At 45.3% G+C, this 18,144-nt stretch overlaps 1 protein-coding gene across 41 annotated transcripts in view; it reads right to left on the bottom strand.

The window, feature by feature from the left end:
- LOC118392015 (uncharacterized) overlaps nucleotides 1-18,144 on the bottom strand; it is a 103,251-nt gene that overhangs the window by 31,533 nt on the left and 53,574 nt on the right. For 11 of the 41 annotated variants that reach the window (XM_052459615.1, XM_052459662.1, XM_035783609.2 and 8 more), the window contains exons 1-3: nucleotides 446-612; nucleotides 303-358; nucleotides 96-185 (exon numbers count right to left, since the gene is read on the bottom strand). The exons of 10 other annotated variants lie outside the window; for them this stretch is intronic. In XM_052459615.1, the coding sequence (XP_052315575.1) occupies nucleotides 96-185; nucleotides 303-358; nucleotides 446-468 (169 nt within the window). In that variant the 5' untranslated portion in view covers nucleotides 469-612. Of the gene's footprint in view, nucleotides 1-95; nucleotides 186-302; nucleotides 359-445; nucleotides 613-16,833; nucleotides 16,988-17,164; nucleotides 17,389-17,555; nucleotides 17,653-17,877; nucleotides 18,055-18,144 lie in introns of those variants that run through there. 20 more of the 41 variants (XM_052459658.1, XM_052459618.1, XM_052459620.1 and 17 more) reach the window with 4 other exon arrangements.

Below are 18,144 nucleotides of genomic sequence, written 5' to 3'. Positions count from 1 at the left end.
CTGGCCAAGACATGTTAAGATGCCAGGTTCATAAGCTGACCAAACCTGGTTTCAGGCCCATTTTGCATCATAATTAAGGTTAAAAGCCTACTTACCAACTGCTTCAAAGCGAGGTTCGTTCCCAGCAAATTGGAGTTGGGTTGTTACCAACAGGTATCGATCCCGACATGCAGTCTCAATGGCCCCTATAAAGACACAAGGTGAGAATCTGAAGGGTGGAAACTAAATGATTCTGACCAACAATTCATACCAGTGTACTGTAGCTTGTATAAAAGGCTCATCTGACCCATTAAGTTTCTTACCTCTTGGAAGGTCAGAACATCTTACACTAGGCCATACACACAGGAATATAAATACTCTGTAAGAAACACAATAGCACAGGTCAACAAAGTATGCCAGCATCAAAACAGTTATTCAAAACATTTAAGCCCACCACCAAACTTACCCCAACCAACACCCAAAAGCCATTGATCCGTAGAAGTGTCTAACCCTAGCCAGGAACAGCTAGTAAACTACACCTGCTAGTTAACACAACATCAACTACCACGTACTTACAGTATCCTAGACAAAAAAAACAACAGTTGATATGTAACATGTTCTCTGGCACTTTTATATGGGGGTGGTGCTGTGATTAGGTAATTAATTAGCTAATTGGGTCACATGGTTGGCCAGCTTGCCAGAGCCTAGGGGCGCAGCTAAATAGTCTGAAGTCGATTCCTCTCCTCATCTCCTCTCCTTCCCCCATTCTTAGGATGTGTTTTCCATCTCCACTGAACAACAATATAAACGGATCATGTAAAGTGTTGGTTCCATGTTTCATGAGCAGAAGTAAAAGATCCCAGACATTTTCCATACGAACGAAAAGCTTATTTCTATCAAACTTTGTGCACAAATTTGTTTACATCCCTGTTAGTGAGCATTTCTAAGATAATCCATTCACTTGACAGCTGTGGCATATCAAGAAGCTGATTAAACAGCATGATCATTACACAGATGTACCTTGGACTGAGGACAATAAAAGGCCACTCTAAAATTTGTCACACAACACAATGCCACAGATATCTCAGGTTTTGAAGGAGAGTGCAATTGGCATGCTGACTGCAAGAATGTCCACCAGAGCTGTTGCCAGAGAATTGAATGTTCATTTCTCTACCATAAGCCGCATCCACCCGGCCTCACAACCACAGACCTTGTGTACGTCGTCTTGTGGGCAAGTGGTTTGCTGATGTTAACATTGATAACAGAGTGCCCATGGTGGCGGTGGGGTTATGGTATTGGCGGCATAAGCTACGGACAACGAACACAATTGCATTTTATCGGTGGCAATTTGAATGCATAGAGATACCGTGATGAGATCCTGAGGCTTGTTGTAGTGCCATTTATCCAGCTCCATCACCTCTGTTTCAGCATAATAATGCACAGCCCCATGTTGCAAGGATCTGTGCACAATTCCTGGAAGCTGAAAATGTCCCAGTCCTTCCATGGCCTGCAAACTCACCAGACATGTCACCCATTGAGCATGTGTGGGATGATCTGAATCGATGTGTATGACAGTGTGTTCCAGTTCTCGCCAATATCCAATAGCTTCGCGCAGCCATTGAAGAGGGGTGGGACAACAGCCTGATCAACTCTATGTGAAGGAAATGTGTTGCGTTGCATGAGGCAAATGGTGCTCACACAAGATACTGACTGGTTTTCTGATCCACCCCCCTATTTCTTTTGAAGGTATCTGTGACCAACTGATCCATATCTGTATTCCCAGTCATGTGAAACCCATAGATTAGGTCCTAATTTAATTATTTTAATTGACTGATTTTCTGTAACTCAGTAAAATCTTGGTTGCATTTATATTTTTGGTCAGTATACATAGTCTATGCTTGATATTTATACATGTCATTTCATATTCATGGTACAGAATAATCCTTCACTATGTCTGAGTTTACACAGGCAGCCCAATTCTGATATTTTTTTCCACTAATTGGTCTTTTGACCGATCACATTAGATCTTTTCACATCAGATATTTTTCAGAGCTGATCTGATTTGTAAAAAAAAAAATCTAAATTGGGCTGCCTGTGTAAATGCAGCCTTTTTGGTGAGTTTAGTGACCCAAGTCAAGAGTTATATTTTCACTTGGCAATGGGATCATTATATGAAATACATTTAGCTGGGATTTTAACCAACTTCACAAATTTGCAAACATGTTTTCATGTTTTATTAGGCATTCAACCGAGGATCTTCCCTGTAACAGCAATCAAAGCTCCCATCCCAACTATCGCCACACCCACATACTGCCCACTGCCCTGACCTCTGTTGGAGACTAGTGTATTAAATAGGCAGCAGAGGTTAGAGGGCAAAGGTTGAGTTGACAGGGTGTTCAATAGAGACAGTGACAATGTCATTAGCAGGGTAGGGACACTGAACGGTCAGCCTGAAACAAAACACAATTGTTAAGAGAACGGAACATTTGAATGTTAGTGTGTAAATAGTGTGTGTGCGTGCATCCATGTGTGTTGTTACCTGTAGGGAGAGTCTTGCGGATGAGGCCCTCCCTCACCCTCCCTTTGGCATATCAGACCATGACTATCTACCTGCTTCCTGTTTACAGACAAAATCTCAAAACAGGAAGTACCAGTGACGTGCTCAATACAGAAGTGGTCTGTTGAAGCAGACACAAGGCTACAAGACTGTTTTGCTAGTACAGACTGGAATATGTTCTGGGATTCATCCAATAGCATCAAGGTGTTTACCACATCAGTCACGAGCTTCATCAACAAGTGCATAGATGACTTCATCCCCACAGCAACTAAGCGAACGAACCCAAACCAAAACCATGGAATACAGGCAATATCGGTGCTCTGCTAAAGGCTATAGCTACTGCTTACAAGAAAGCCCGCTACGATCTCCGATGAGACATCAAACATTCAAAGGACAATATGGGAGGAAGGTGGAACCCTATTAGACCGGATCTCACTCTCCGTGGCTGATGAAAGTAAAGCTTTAAAAAAGTTTAAACTCACAAGGCCACCGGGCCAGACCGAATACCAGTGAGCGTTCTTGGAGAATGTTCAGAGACCAGCAAGTGTCTTGACTGACATTTCCACTCTCTCTTTGTCCCAGTCGTTAATCCCAACACGTTTCAAGTTACCACCATTTTCCCTGTTCCCAAGAACTCCAAGGTAACCTGCCTAAATGAATATCGCCCTGTAGCACTCAACTGTAATTATGAAGTTCATTGAAAAGGCTGATCATAACACACCATCATCCTAGACACCCTGAGCCCATTTCAATTTTCATATCGCCCCAACAGTTCCACAGATTACGCAATCTCAAATGCACTTCACAATACCCTCTCCAACCTGGACAACAGGAGAAATAACTGGGTGGACAGCCCATTACAACACTGGGGCCAAGCCCCTGCCATCCAGGACCTCTGTATCTGGCGGTGTCAGAGGAAGGACTAAAAATGGCCAAAGACTTCAGCCACCCAAGCCATAGACCGTTCACTCTGCTCCCGTCCGGCAATCGATACCGGAGCATCGGCTCTTAGACCGACAGGCTCAGAGACCGCTTCTACCACCAAGCCATAAGACTGCTACATACTTAATGAAATGGTTACACAGACCATATGCATTGACATTGATCTTGCACTGACTCTACGCACACTCACAAGTATTCAGCGCATGTGACAAGTATAATACATGTTTTTACATTTTAGTCATTTAGCAACACTCTTATCCAGAGCAATTAGGGTTAAGTGTCTTGCTCAAGGGCACAGTGGCAGATATTTCACCTAGTCGGCACTGGGATCTGAACCAGCAACCTTTCGGTTACTGGCCCAACGCTCTTAACCGTTGAAGTTTCAAATGCATTCTGACATTACTGAAAGTGTAGGTATTTTAACATTACTATTGTTTAACAGACAACAACACTTTTGATCAATGAAATATTGAATCAGTCGTCTTCCTCAAATGAACGGGATGATGAAATCTTTGCAAGAGGGAGGGAATCTGATTTCATTGGTCCTCAAGTCGCGGCTCAGGCAATATATTCAGGATAAATTGTTTTAACCCCGAGTAAGCCTGCCCCGAGCAGGTTATTTATGAATGATTAATTGGCATAAAATTTTACCTGGCTAAAAAGGTGAGCCACTTTCGTGGTACTGGTTATCCCGAGTTGAACTCAGGGTTGACCAAAGTTATCTAGAATTCCTGAAATCTGATTCGTAGTATCGGGCTCTGATTCTCATACAGTACACTAGCAAATTCCCCTCAACCTAGATGAGACATAATATACTGTATACTTAACACGTATGTTTATTTCATAACTCCAACTGGAACTGGTGATATGCCCACAGATGTTCGTATTGACCATTATGTTGGTAACAATTGAATAAACTCGAACCAACAACTGTATTCTGTGGCTCAACACACACACACACTCTCGCAGTAGATACAGCCTGACTCAGACTAGACATTGTAAATCTGGGACACGAATTAGTATGATATTGTAATGGCCTCTATAAATCATAAATGAGCGAATGTCCACAACAGTTGTTGAGTCCTTCAATGAAAACTCACAGGCTAGTGCAAAAGTACCATGCACAAAGAAAAAGCCAGGTTACAACCTGCGGTGCCCCGACCCCCTGCCCAGATCCCCTGCCCCCCACATAACTGACCAGGAGGGTCGCTACACAGCCCCCTCACCACAAAGTCCCTTGTTCCAGAGGGAACAAAAAGTCCCGGAAGCGACCCGGAGGCCTCCTTTTTTTCCCTACGCGGGTGTGATGGGGCTCACAGGCATAAGCGGTTCAGTCTGTGGTAGGGGGCTATCCCTCTGGGGCACCGGGGACACAGCCTGTGGCTCTGGGGAACCACTCAGTGACATAGGGGGTATAGGAGGAGCGGGACTTCTGGAGCTCTAACTGTGGGCAGAATTTAATTTCCAGAGGGAGGGGTTTACCTGAAGAGGCCCCTCTGTATGGGGATTACCTGCCACATTTCTCCCTCTGGGAGGCAGCTGGATCCAGTACACCATCTTCTCCCATCCTATCCAGGACCATGCACCGTCCCACCCAGTGACTCTCCAGCTTGGGGCAACTACGTTTCTTTCTTTCTTTCTCATCAGAGATGATGGCCAGCTGCTGCGCTAGCGTTTTGTTGAAGTGCTCCACGAGGCCATCGCTCTACGGGTGAGGCGGAGTGGTGCGGCTTTTGTGCCTATCCAGCCACTCACACATGGTGACGAACACACGGGACTGTCGCTGTGAATGGACTCAGTCGACAAACCTGCTGAACATATGGCTGTGAGGGCATCGACGATGGTCTCTGCTTCCTGGAGTGTAGGTTTCAGGCCATTTTGTGAAATAGTCCATGGTCGAGAAACACCCAGCGGTTTCCACGGTCTGTGGTGGGGTACGGCCCGACTCCGTCCACTCCCAAACTGTCCAATCCCTACTCCTCCATGCATGCTCTAGAGCACAGCCTCCCACAGTGCTTTGGGGACCACCACCTGCCACCTATCCTCTCCTGTAGCTGGCTCCTTCCATGCTCACTGTAGCATGTCATCAGCAAGCCGCACCTCCACCCACTCTAGCACTGGCTGCAGATCTGTGTCCTGCTGCTGCCTCCATTTAGCCAATTTGAGAGCCTGCAGCTCACAGCAGACAGGCACGCTCACCTGGCATACTGAGGCACCGACCCCCTCCTCCGCACACAGCTCTCTCTCATGGGCCTCTCTCAGCTCCCGTGTGCAGTACAGGGCCACCGTTAGAGTGGCCCGATGTACAACGGTGAAGTCGTACAGCTGGAGCTCCTCCAACCAGCATGCGACCTGCCCCTCTGGCTCTTTAAAAAACATGAGCCACTGGAGAATGGAGTGATAACTCCTTACAGTGAAGGGCAAGCCACACAGGTAGTACTTGAAGTGTTTGATGGACTCCACTACAGCGAGGAGCTCTTGCCATATGACACAGTAGCAGTGTGTGTTTGTTGAATGTCTTGCTGAAGTACGCCACTACTCTCTCCCCTTCTGGCCCCACCTGGGCCAGCACCCCACCCATGTCCATATTGCTCGCATCTGTGTTCAGGAAAAAGGGCAAGGTGGGGGAGGTGAGCACATGGGCCTCGATCAGTGTACGCTAGAGGGTGTTGGAGACCTCCTGCCACTCTGCTGTCCTTTGGCAGTAGGCGGTTCAAGGGAGTGGCAACACTGGAGAAGCCCCGTACAAACCTCCTGTAGTACGAGACCAGGAAGCTCTTCAGCTGCTGCTGGTTAGTGGGAATGGGCCAGTCTTGGACAGCCCACACTTTGTCCTCCATAGTGCTGATTCCCTCTTCCTCCACTTGGTGCCCCAAGGACACCTCTCTCCTCATGAAGTGAGATTGCTCAGGGTGGAGCTTCAGGCCTGCGGCAGACACCCTTTCCAGCACTTCATAGCGCCCCCAGGACAGACTGGAAGGAGCTGCCATGGGCCAGGATGTCGTCAAGGTTGACCAGACACTCCTGTTGGGGAACGCCAGCCAGCACCCTATCAATCAACCGCCCAAAAATAGCTGGAGCGTTGCGCAAGCCGAAGAACAGGACCTTGAACTGCCAGTGCCCTCTGTTGGTGGGTGAAAGCAGTCTTGGCTCTGGGGAGAGGAGAACCTGCCAGTGCCCTCTGTTGGTGGGCAAAAGCAGTCTTGGCCCTGGGGAGAGGAGAACCTGCCAGTGCCCTCTGTTGGTGGGCGAAAGCAGTCTTGGCTCTGGGGAGAGGAGAACCTGCCAGTGCCCTCTGTTGGTGGGTGAAAGCAGTCTTGGCTCTGTGGAGGGAGAACCTGCCAGTGCCCTCTGTTGGTGGGCAAAAGCAGTCTTGGCTCTGGAGAGAGGAGAACCTGCCAGTGCCCTCTGCGGAGGTTCAGTGAGGGAGCTAGGAGGACGTCCTAACCAGGTTCAGTGAGGGAGCTAGGAGGACGTCCGAACCAGGTTCAGTGAGGGAGCTAGGAGGACGTCCTAACCAGGTTCAGTGAGGGAGCTAGAGGACGTCCGAACCAGGTTCAGTGACTCTTCGTTACATGATATAGGGTATGACTCCTTCATGGTTACCGCATTCTGTAGTCCGCACATAACCTCAGCTTATCCCCCTTCTTAGGAATCATGACTATTGCTGCCGCCCAGGGGCTGCCTGAGGGCTCAATGAAGTCTGCCCACTGTATCTCCAACGGCCTTGTCTGCTGCCTCCTGGTGTGCCAGTGGGATATGGCTGGGATGCATCTTGATGGGCCGAGCGTCCCCTCGTGCTGCACCAGAATCTGACCCGCCTCCTCTTCACTCAGAGCAAAGCTGTCTCTGAATTCCAACAGCAACAGCCGTTCCTGCTGCTCGGGGTCAAGGCCATCACAGCTCCTCTCCCATATCTATCTCACTGCGGACAGTGTCCTCTTCTCTCCCATCTGGGGTGGCTGGGCTGGCCCCGGCTCACAGATGGACGTTTCATGGAGGTAGCTGGGGAAAGAAACACACAGATGGGGGTTGTGGGCTTGAACCGAGTCCAACCTAGTACAATGTCCGGCCTCACCAGGGTTACTGTGGACAGTGACAGCGAAGAGACAAAAGTCCCCAACACCGTTCCGGCCAACCACAAAAACAGGCTCCATTCTCATGCAGCAGTCTGCTCCTGAGCTCTGTGGGACTTTGGGTAATCCCTGCGCAGATGGCCTGGCTGGCCACACCCCCAGCAGACCAAGTGGCCAGAGCGTGTGCTGCATGCTGTCTGTAGTGCAATAGAACGAATTGAGTTTAGTTATTTTCAAGGTTTTCCGGCTCTGGGCTACACTGCACCACAGCCCACACAGTGGGTGTACTGTATCAACATGCCCCCACGGAAGCTCCAGTCCATACAATCTCCAAGGCTTTCTGTAATGAATCAAACACGACAGCGTCTTGGGTTTACCGAGAATGGTGCGACCCCCCCAACAAATGGGGAATGGATTTAAAACATTTTCAGGGGGGGTCTCTCAGTTGGTTGAGGGGCAGCTCTCGGGGAACTACGGGAGGGGGATCCTGGGGGGCTGGTCGCCTGGCAGTTGGACGCTTGGGCCGATGGCTGATGGGAACCTGAACCAGCGATCTGTTTTTTGGCCTTGTGGGAGATCTGTCAACGTGCCCTTGTTTCGGGCGGTGACCCTGGTTGCTTCTGTGGGTCACTCTGGAAGATGGCTAATGTGATGTAGATTTTGTGCAGCTTCACTGCAAGTAGATATCATTTTTTTATTGAATAGTACACCATAAAGAAAAATAATTACAAAAAAAGATTAGTGCAAGCAAATATACGGGCCACAAACAGGCAAATAACTGTGCAGCACAAAAGTGGTGTGCAAAACGGCATCTCGGAACGCACAACTCATCGGTGCTTGTCACAGATGGGCTAATGCAGCAGACAACCACACCGGGTTCCACTCATATCAGCTAACATCAAGAAGAACTGTGGGCACGCAACCACCAACACTGAACAATTGAGGAGCGGAAAAACATTGCCTGGTCCGACAAATCCCGGTTCCATCATGATGGCAGAGTCCCGATTTGGTTTAAGCAGCATGAGTCAATGTCCCCATCCTGTCTGTTGACAACAGTGGTGTAATGCTGTGGTGGATGTTTTCCTGGCACACGTTAGGTCCAACACCGTTCACCTGATGACCGAGGTCAGCCTGCAGGCGCCCGGCCTGCCACAAGGAGTCGCTAGAGCGCGATGAGCCAAATCAAGCCCGCCCGGCCAAACCCTCCCCTGGACAATGCTGGGCCAATTGTGTGCGACCCTATGGGACCCCCGATCATGATCGAACCCGGGTCTGTAGTAGCGCCTCCAGCACTGTGATGCAGGAGGCCCTTTTAGCGGGCTCTCTTGTATGCATCCATGTCCTATTCCCTCTGCTCTCTGTGATGCATTTTCTTCTTTGACGCACCTTATGTCTAAACTTCTTTACAGTGAAATGATCTTGATTGGTGATCTCAACTGGTTGGTTAAAGCCGGTGTCTGATGGTTTAAAAATGTTTTGTAATTCTATGAATCTTACCCAGTTGATTAATTCACCCACTCGCCCAAATCTTAAATGCCCAGATAAATCTACCCTGATTGACTTGATATTAACAAATGTTCCACATAAATATTCTGAGGTTGGTGATTTTTGTAATGATTTAAGTGACCATTGTGTTGTTGTTGCTGTTAGAAATATGAAGGTTCCTAAGACAGACCCACGTTTTATTCGTAAGAGAAATTTGAAGTGTTTTAATGAGCAGGCTTTCTTTCATGATTTGTTTTATTTTGACTGGAGCAAGATTGAGCTTACCCCTGATGTGGAAACTGCCTGGATATTCTTTCATGATGTTTTTTTCCAAATAGTAAACAAACATGCCCCATTCCGCAGGTTCGGGGTTAAAGGGCGGGATAATCCATGGTTTTCTTCTGAGCTGTCTTGTATTATTCACAACTGTAATCTAGCCTGGGCTAAAGCAAGGAAATCATGTTCTGATGCTGATTGGCTTATTTTTAGGCACTTACGAAACAAGTGTTATTTTCTTCTCAGGAAGGCCATTTTATGTATTTTACCACTGATAACCTGAATGACCCTAGAAAGTTTTGGAAGGCTATTAAGTCTGTCTGGTAACAGTAATGTTAATTAATGAATTACCGTCATGTGTTTTGAAGGACTCTGTTGCTGTATATGACAAAACTGAAATGCTGAATTGTTTCAAAGAACACTTTGTATCATCTGGTAGGCTGTTTGATTCAGTGTCCTCTGTCTCTGTACAACCCTGTGTGGATGAACCAGTGTCCTCCGTCTCTGTACAACCCTGTGTGGATGAACCAGTGAGAGCTGGTCAAACGCTTAGCTTTTTGCCATTCTCAGTGCAGGTGGTACATAAAGCCCTGAAATACTTAGATCAAAGAAAGCCTGCAGGTCCTGATCTTTTGGATCCCTGCTTTTTAAATCTGGCAGCTGATTTCATAGCTGAACCACTTACATATCTGTTCAATCTAACCCTGGAATGTAATGAAATTCCAAAAATCTGGAAATCAGCAATTGTCCTACAACTTTTAAAAGGGGGAGATCCAACTCTTAAATAATTATAGGCCAATCTCAAAGCTGTCACCCCTGGTGAAAATACTTGAAACCCTTGTGAGTGAACAGCTAAAAGAGTTTTTATTTATTAACTCTATATTATCAATGTACCAATCAGGCTTCAGGAAGAAGCATAGCACAATTACAGCAGCCATGAAGGTTTTAAATTATATCACTGAAGCCCTTGACAAAAAACAGCACTGTGTCTCACTTTTTATTGATCTCTCTAAGGCTTTTGATACAGTTGATCATGCTATACTAAAGGCAGAGATTGTCGAGTGTAGGTCTTTCAGAGCATGCAGTTGCATGGTTTGCTAACTATCCGTCTGATAGAACTCAGTGCACTCAATTTGATGGTCTTGTGTCTGTTAAATTGTCTGTCTTTAATGGTGTGCCCCAAGGCTCTGTACTTGGTCCTCTCATTCACTATTTATTTAAATGATTTAGACAAAAATGTCCAAAATGCATTTTTATGCTGATGATACTGTTACTTACTGTTGTGCCTAGTCTCTTACAAAACCTTTCCAGAACATGCAAACTGCTTTTTATACTGTTCAACAATTGAAGCTTATCCTCAATACTGACAAAACTAATCTAATGGTGTTTTTTAAAGCAAGAAATAGACCTCTGAACCTTTCACCTATTACTACCTTTCAGGGCAAGGAAATTGAGGTTGTAACCTCCTATAAATATCTTGTAATATTAATTGTTGACGGCCTCTCTTTTAAATTGCATATTCAACAACTTACAAAAAAAATTAAACTGAAATTGTGATTTTATTTTAGGAATAAGGCCTATTTTTCTTTTGAAGCCAGGAGGCAGCTAGTATCAGCTACATTTATGCCTTTACTAGACTATTGGGGATACTTTATATACGAATGCTTCTGCTCAGTGTTTGAGATCAATTGACACTCTTTACCATGGCACTTTGAGATTTATTTTCAAATGCAAAACCTTTACGCACCACTGCACTTTGTATACCAGGGTTGGCTGGCCTTCTCTAGTGACTCGTAGGCTCAGTCACTGGTATACTTTTATTTATAAAGCCATTTTGGGTTTACTACCATTTTGTTTGTACATTTTTATTGTTCAGAAATGTGGGTACTCTTCATTCGTTGGACTTTATCCTGCTAACTGTTCCAAATGTCCGAACTGAATTTGGTAAAAGGGCTTTTATGCGCCATCGTCTTGGAACGCCTTACAAAATACTTTTAAACTGGAAGAACTTGTCCCGACTGGTATTTTTAAATCACTGATGAATGATCTTGAGACTGACTCCCTGACCTGTCAATGTTAATTTGTTTTTGATTTTTGTTATACTCTTGTGAATTCTATGGTTTTTACTAGATTACTTGTAGTTTATGTCTGTAATTTTTGTAATGACTTGGTGCTACCTAGCTTGGCCAGGACGCTCTTGAAAAAGATTTTAAATCTCAATGAGCCCTTCCTGGTTAAATAAGTTTAATAAAATAAAAATGCCTTGTAAGCGGTAGATTAGCCTTTAACCCAGCACTGATATTGTCTGTAATTCATGGTTTATTTTGGATACATTCGTAGTCACTGTAGGGATGACAGTCTGCACTTATTGAAGCCTGTGACTTTTGGTGGTAAACTCAATGTCTGCGTGTCGTCATCACAGGAGGCTGCTGAGTACAAGACTCGTCTGGAATAGAGCAAATGAAACAGCTGGAAACCATGTATTGGATACCATTCTGCTCCAGCCATTAACACAAGCCAGTCCTCTCCAAATAAAAAGGTGCCACCAACCTCCTGTGAGTCATGTATATCGTCCTAAGGTCATGATTGTGTTGCTCATATTTGGTTTAATTATTTTATATTGGATGAACCCCGAAACATATCCCAATCTGTGCTAGCGAAAATCTTGTAGCCTCGCGTTTGTCGTCCTACCACTTCCGTATTGAGCGCATCACTGGCACTTCCTGTTTGAGCTTTTCTTTGTAAAACAGAATCACGTTTAGATTTGCTGAAGGACCTTATGCGTAATGACTCGGGATGATCCAGCTGGGTCTGTGAAGCACCGTAGGAGAGAACGTCTTTGTTCTGGGGCAGGTAGCCTAGTGGTTGCAAGCTTGAATCTGAGCTGACAAGGTTAAACTTTATTTTTAAAGTCGTTCTGCCCCTGAACAACGGAGTTAACCCACTGTTCCTAGGCAGTCTTTGAAAATAAAACTGTTAACCAACTTAATTAAAAATATAAAAAAACTTGTCCCAGATTGCTCTGTGGGAGGGAGGGGAGAAACGCCAAGAATCAGACAACTCCGTCTGTCCGCACACTGGAATCCACACCCACTTCATCCACCCAGCAGACTTATGACCTGATGCCCTTGCCTCAGCCAGATCCGATGTCCAGCCACAAGCATTCCAGTGATCCTACACTCAGGCCACCTTGAAGTATTGGCCCTTTCCACTGCTAGGCTTACCCATATTGCCAGCCACTATCGTCCACTAGTGCAATTTCAATTTACTTGACACCAATATAACAACCTTAGTGTTCAGGCTACTGTATGGCTATGGCCACAAACACCCTAAAGAAACAGAACTGTTGGGACTAGAGATAAAAGGAAAAGCCTGGTCATAACTTGGGGCGGTTTCCACTGGCAATTAAAGGGTCAAATAGCTGGCTCCAAAAAAATGCTCAACTTCACGCTGGGTCAAGGGGCAGTAGGGTAGCCTTATGGTTAGTGTTGGACTAGTAACGAAAGGTTGCAAGTTCAAATCCCCGAGCTGACAAGGTACAAATCTGCCGTTCATTGAAAATAATGTTCTTAACTGACTTGCCTAGGTGTTGGAGGAAATTATAGTTGAAGCGATTAATAATGTATACATTTCAATTAGAACCAATTATTCTAATACTATTATGTTATGGGATGAAATATATGGGTTCTTGGTTAAGCTGTTACTGAAAATGTAAGAAATGAATTAATTGTCTGTACCTTGTAGGTTTAAGGGAGAAGGATGATGCATCTGACAGATAAGAATGGTCCTTGATATTCCATTAGTGGAGAAAAGTATCTTTTAGACAGTTTGGAATGTAGTTTTATGAGGGGAGTAGAAGAAGGTCTCCAGACCTAAAGACACTGCGTTATTGTGGGGATCGGAGAGAGTGTGTGAAACTGATGACGTCATTTTATGTCCTCATTAAAATGTAATGTTCTTTGTATTTTGGGTCAGTACTCTCTGGAATTAAACGCTGTTACCTGGCTTTTAAGACTGGTCTCGATCTACTTCATGCATAATTAATGAACTTAAACCTCATTAATGAACGAGAGAGTGCGAAATTGATTTTGGCTATAAAACATAGGAATTTATAAATTCCACTAACACTAGGTTAAAGAAAACTGGTCTACACTGGCCCAGGTTAACTGGTGCCAGATTGATTAGATTTAGGGCTGTGACTTTACACAACAACCAAGCTGATCACTGCTAGACACTGAAAGTTTAGCTAGTTCATGGACAAGCAGTTGTCATACATGGGGAATTACCACCATAAATCCATCCTTCATACAAATGTTTTCACTATGCAAAACAGACCCTTCAGCCCTTGAATGCTAGCAAGTCAGTTAGAAGATGGCAAGTGAATTCCTACTAGTTCAAATTGAACACAAGCCAGAGCCTATCATTTTTTTCTGGTTTGCTAGGTGGTGAATGCCATGGCAAGCAAGGAATTAAGCTAGCAACACTAAGTATTAACTAGTGAACATTAGCAAGCTAAATAGATGGATCAGTCATGTCACAGCAGGAATTTGGGGTAAAGTTAGAACATGGCAAATTACTCAGGTCAACATCTTGCTAGCTACATTAATGACTCCAGCTCACCACATTGTCTACCTACAGTAGCATCATGGCAATCTAATTTCTGGAGGCAATGGAAATAACATTTGAGTTGACCCCACCCTGGGTTGACTTCAAAGTGCTAATGTTAACAGGGCTTTAAAGTGTTACCCTATTAGAATTCACTTGGGGTATAACCCCCAAACTGAATGAAGCCACATCAGGACAAGCTACAGAGATTTTAAAGATTATATTTATTAAGACATTTACACTCAATACTCTTGGCAGCATTGTCACTTCATTAGTTCCTACAGAGAGAGGAAGAAAAAGTTAGCTCCGTTTGAAAAGTAACACAATACTAGTCGTCATTGTACGTCATAAAATTGTGTTGCGTGACTGGTGTGGGCCTAGAGATTGATTTGCCAGTTGCCTTAAGCTGGCAGGCATTTCTCCCAGGAGTCACTCCTGTTTTGGAGGTTGAAGGTATAATGGGTAGGCTGAAATAGTGTGGACAGAGTCAGGAGTAAATTTCTCCACTTTTTAGATGCATGACACCAAGTACTGAACACTTACTTTACAGGGACTCTAGTCAAGATGGTGCCAAATCCTGGCGAGTCTGCTTCAAACCGCCGATACGCAAACAGCTTGTAAAGGCCACTCAGTGGATAGACACACCGCACAGTCACCCTAACGAGAGAACAATTGAACACATGTATAGATCAAAGCCACGGTGCCTTTAGTGAGAGTTAGTGACTAAGGAATATTTATTGTACTTGGTTTCAACCAATGAGACAGTATATTATTAGTGAAGTCATGTACACAAAGGCAGTATACCTGGTTGAGACTGGTGCTTCCACTGATTGGCTTGTATGCTCAACAGTGATCTCATTTTCATAGGTAAGGTGCTGGTAATCAAACTGCAACACAAGAGGTCAAAACAAACCTGAATGTATTAATTCAACCATTAGCCTGTTGAAAGCCATGTCTAAACGCTTACGGTTGTTCTTTTGTTAGCCCTCATGAGAAATCAAGACAGTTTAAGTCTTAATATTAATTTAAGTAGTTGGCCTGTATGTTGAAAGTTCCTGAGTTAAACCAGGGTTTCCCCAAAACTCAGTCCTGGGGCACATACCTTGCTTTACAGATTCAAATACCAACTCCGCAAGCTTTGAATCAACTGTGTAGCACTGGAGTTTAAAAATTATTTTTTCAGTACCAGGGGCCCTAGAATAAAGTTGTGAACACCGAGTTAAGGCACACCAATCACTTGGACCGTCTCTGCACATTCAGGATATTCTGGTAATCAAATTATTTGGCCAGATTAGGATATGGGGCAAAACAGGTTAAATTAGGGGGTTTCAGCCGAGTCCTTTGGTAAGGACTAACAAAAACCCCAGAACTAAAACCCACAGCTGACCAAAATTTAGCAAGATTTTAGTTGTTGGTTAAGATGGAACAATGCTGGAACTTCCATTTCAAATACCGATCACTCGTGGAGCCCGATTGCATTTATGACTCTAATTCTATGGGTTGGACAGTGCTATACCTGGACCCTGGTTCCACAGGTGTCAAGTCTAAAGCTAAAGAGAACCCTGGTGTCATCCATCTCTTGAGGCCTGCAGTTGGAGTCCAGGAGGGAGGATCTGATGGGTTCAGATCCAGGGATGGCCAAAATCACAGACACCACTGTCATCACACCTTCAGTGGAACACACTGGAGAGAGGAAGGCCTGTTAGTGCTGATCAACCCTATAAAAGCGTCACCAGGCAAAAGCAAGCGACGCTGCAGGTTAATATCTGACCAACTAGTAGTTACCTATGAACTCAGTAGTCTGGAATAGACACGCTTTGGCCAAGGAGCTCTTGACCTCCAAGGTCTTCGGAGCTCTTGAGAGAATTTCAAAAGTACCACGGAACTGCTTCAAATTGATGTCCTAGGAAGAAAAAAAAAGAGCAGGTACTCTTTAATTATAACTCCTACTTTATCCAACGACGAGTCAGTTTAAGCACTTGACCAATGAGCATCTCACCTTATAAGTGTAGCCAACAGAGAAGAGGGGCACTTCCAGGGTCAGACTCTTGCTGTCATTCCGCATAACGTAGCCCCGCTTGGCTGCCAGATTTGTGGTCAGAATGTGAGGGCCAACACCCACCTCCCACAGGTAGTCAAACGGCTTATGGTCCATCTGGAATCTGATGCTTTTCTCGTTGCAGACGCCTTTGAAGACCGGAGGAACTGAGAAGAAACAAATAGTTTAGTCAATAGTGACACAACGTTAGGGGTAAACTTGGGAAAGTGTATCGTGGTTGGTTACTGGGCTGCGTCAAGCCATCGTGCAGCCCAGGTCTCATAGTTGAAGGTTGAAGTCAACTTACAGACATCATTGAACTGAGCCACGACTGAGGCCAGGTAGAAGTACGGCTCGGCCTGAGGCAGGATGACCAACGTGTAGTTGATGTCCAACGAGTATTCGAGAAGCCCCTCTGTAGGGTACTATGGACAGGAACACATCACCAATTAAGAAACAGTACAAAAGCCTTCAATTCACCTCTTAAAACCATTGGAGATGGTTGAGGACAGGAACCCCCTCTTCTCCAATGTTGAGGAAAAGCTGAGACCACAGTAGCTAATATCATTGCATCATTACCAGCTTGTGAATAACGGCATCAAATGGCACCCTGAGAATGTAGGCATGTAGGGTACTATTGGGCTGGGGGACCATGGTTATGATGAGGCCACTTTCATTCGCCTCTAGTATGGTGAATTTGTGACCATTGAGCTTCACAGCCACCAGGTCAACATCATAGGAGAGGTTCCCCAGGTAAACAGTAAACACACGATCCTCAAGGACTGTTTCTGTGGTGGGAGAAGGACAACAGGGTCATTAGCAATCATGACCATGGAGCTGAAGATCCACTTGAATTGGCTAGTAGAACTCCTTACGGTTAATGATGGAGAGGTGCTGGATCAGAAGGGGTGTGTTCATGGGCCTGTGGAGGCGGAGTCTGGTCTCCACACCACTGTCATCCATGAAGATTTGTTCATAGTAGAGACGGACCACATAGAACTCACGGTACATGTTGTCCATCACAAAGCTCTGGAAGAGTTGAAACCGTTATGAAGCATCTGCCATTAGGTTATATGGTACAAAGTAGAATATTCAAGGTGTACAGAGGACATGAGTGAATGAAGCCATTTGCAGCTTCTCTGCATCAGAATACAAGGTAAGCGTCTCCATGTGAATGGTCAGATGCCGGCCTGGTACGCTACTGACTTTTCTGTATCCTCCGGCAGCGTTGAAGGGGATGCTGATCTGGACAGTGGTGTCACTTATATCCAGGCTGTAGCCTCGCTCTGCTGTGATGGGCTCATCCAGGAGCTGACCATCCACCCCCATTGAGATCTTGATGCTCTCCGACCCAGAGAGGCCAGAGAACAGCGGGGACAGCAGAGTGGGGGTCTGCCAGACCAGCCCCACCCCATCATACATTCCTTCATCTGGAAAGAGGTTATACATAGAAAGGTTAAGACTGATGAACACTTCCTGGTTTAGTGATCAATCAGTGCAGTGATCAGGTACAGGTGAAAATAGTCACTAGAGCCATCAATTGTTTAGCCCATCTAGCCCTTTGAATGGTCAGGGCTGATAGGTCACTGAAACTTACCAGTGCTGCAAGCAACCACCAAGTTCACCATGATGACCATCCATCTCTGCCTGGAGACTAGTATCAGATAGACCACCTCAACCAACGTACCATTCACCTGGAATTAGATAATGATTTGGTACCTGCCAACAATACAGTATGAAGACAACTGAAAAGCTATGTAAATAAATCCAGTATTCCAGCCTAAACAAGTTATATTTTAAGAATTCCTACAGGAAAGCAAGACCATACCCATCAAGGCATTTAATGTAATTTGAGATGGGAAAGCCTCGTGCCAGCATTGAGACATACCCAAGATACCTGCATCCATTTAAATCCTCACCATGGTGACAGACCCCATGACAGAACCTGGCGTGTAGGGTGAACGAAACACTAGCCTCCCCTGGGTGAGGTAGAACACGTAGCCCAGCTCCCGAGCCTCTGAAGGAGACATGAGAGTCAGCTGCTGCCCCTCCTGCTGGAACATCACCTGCCAGGTAGACATGGCAGAGCTGTGGGCCTGATGAGGAACAAGAGACAGGGCATGCATGGTGTTATTGGGGACAAATTGGTGGAGCTCATCTAATTGACAATTTGCCAAATAGCCTTT

Source organism: Oncorhynchus keta, chromosome 13, assembly GCF_023373465.1.
Source record: "Oncorhynchus keta strain PuntledgeMale-10-30-2019 chromosome 13, Oket_V2, whole genome shotgun sequence".
NCBI classification, from domain to species: Eukaryota; Metazoa; Chordata; class Actinopteri; order Salmoniformes; family Salmonidae; genus Oncorhynchus; species Oncorhynchus keta.
This window is presented reverse-complemented; position numbering and strand designations above follow the sequence as displayed.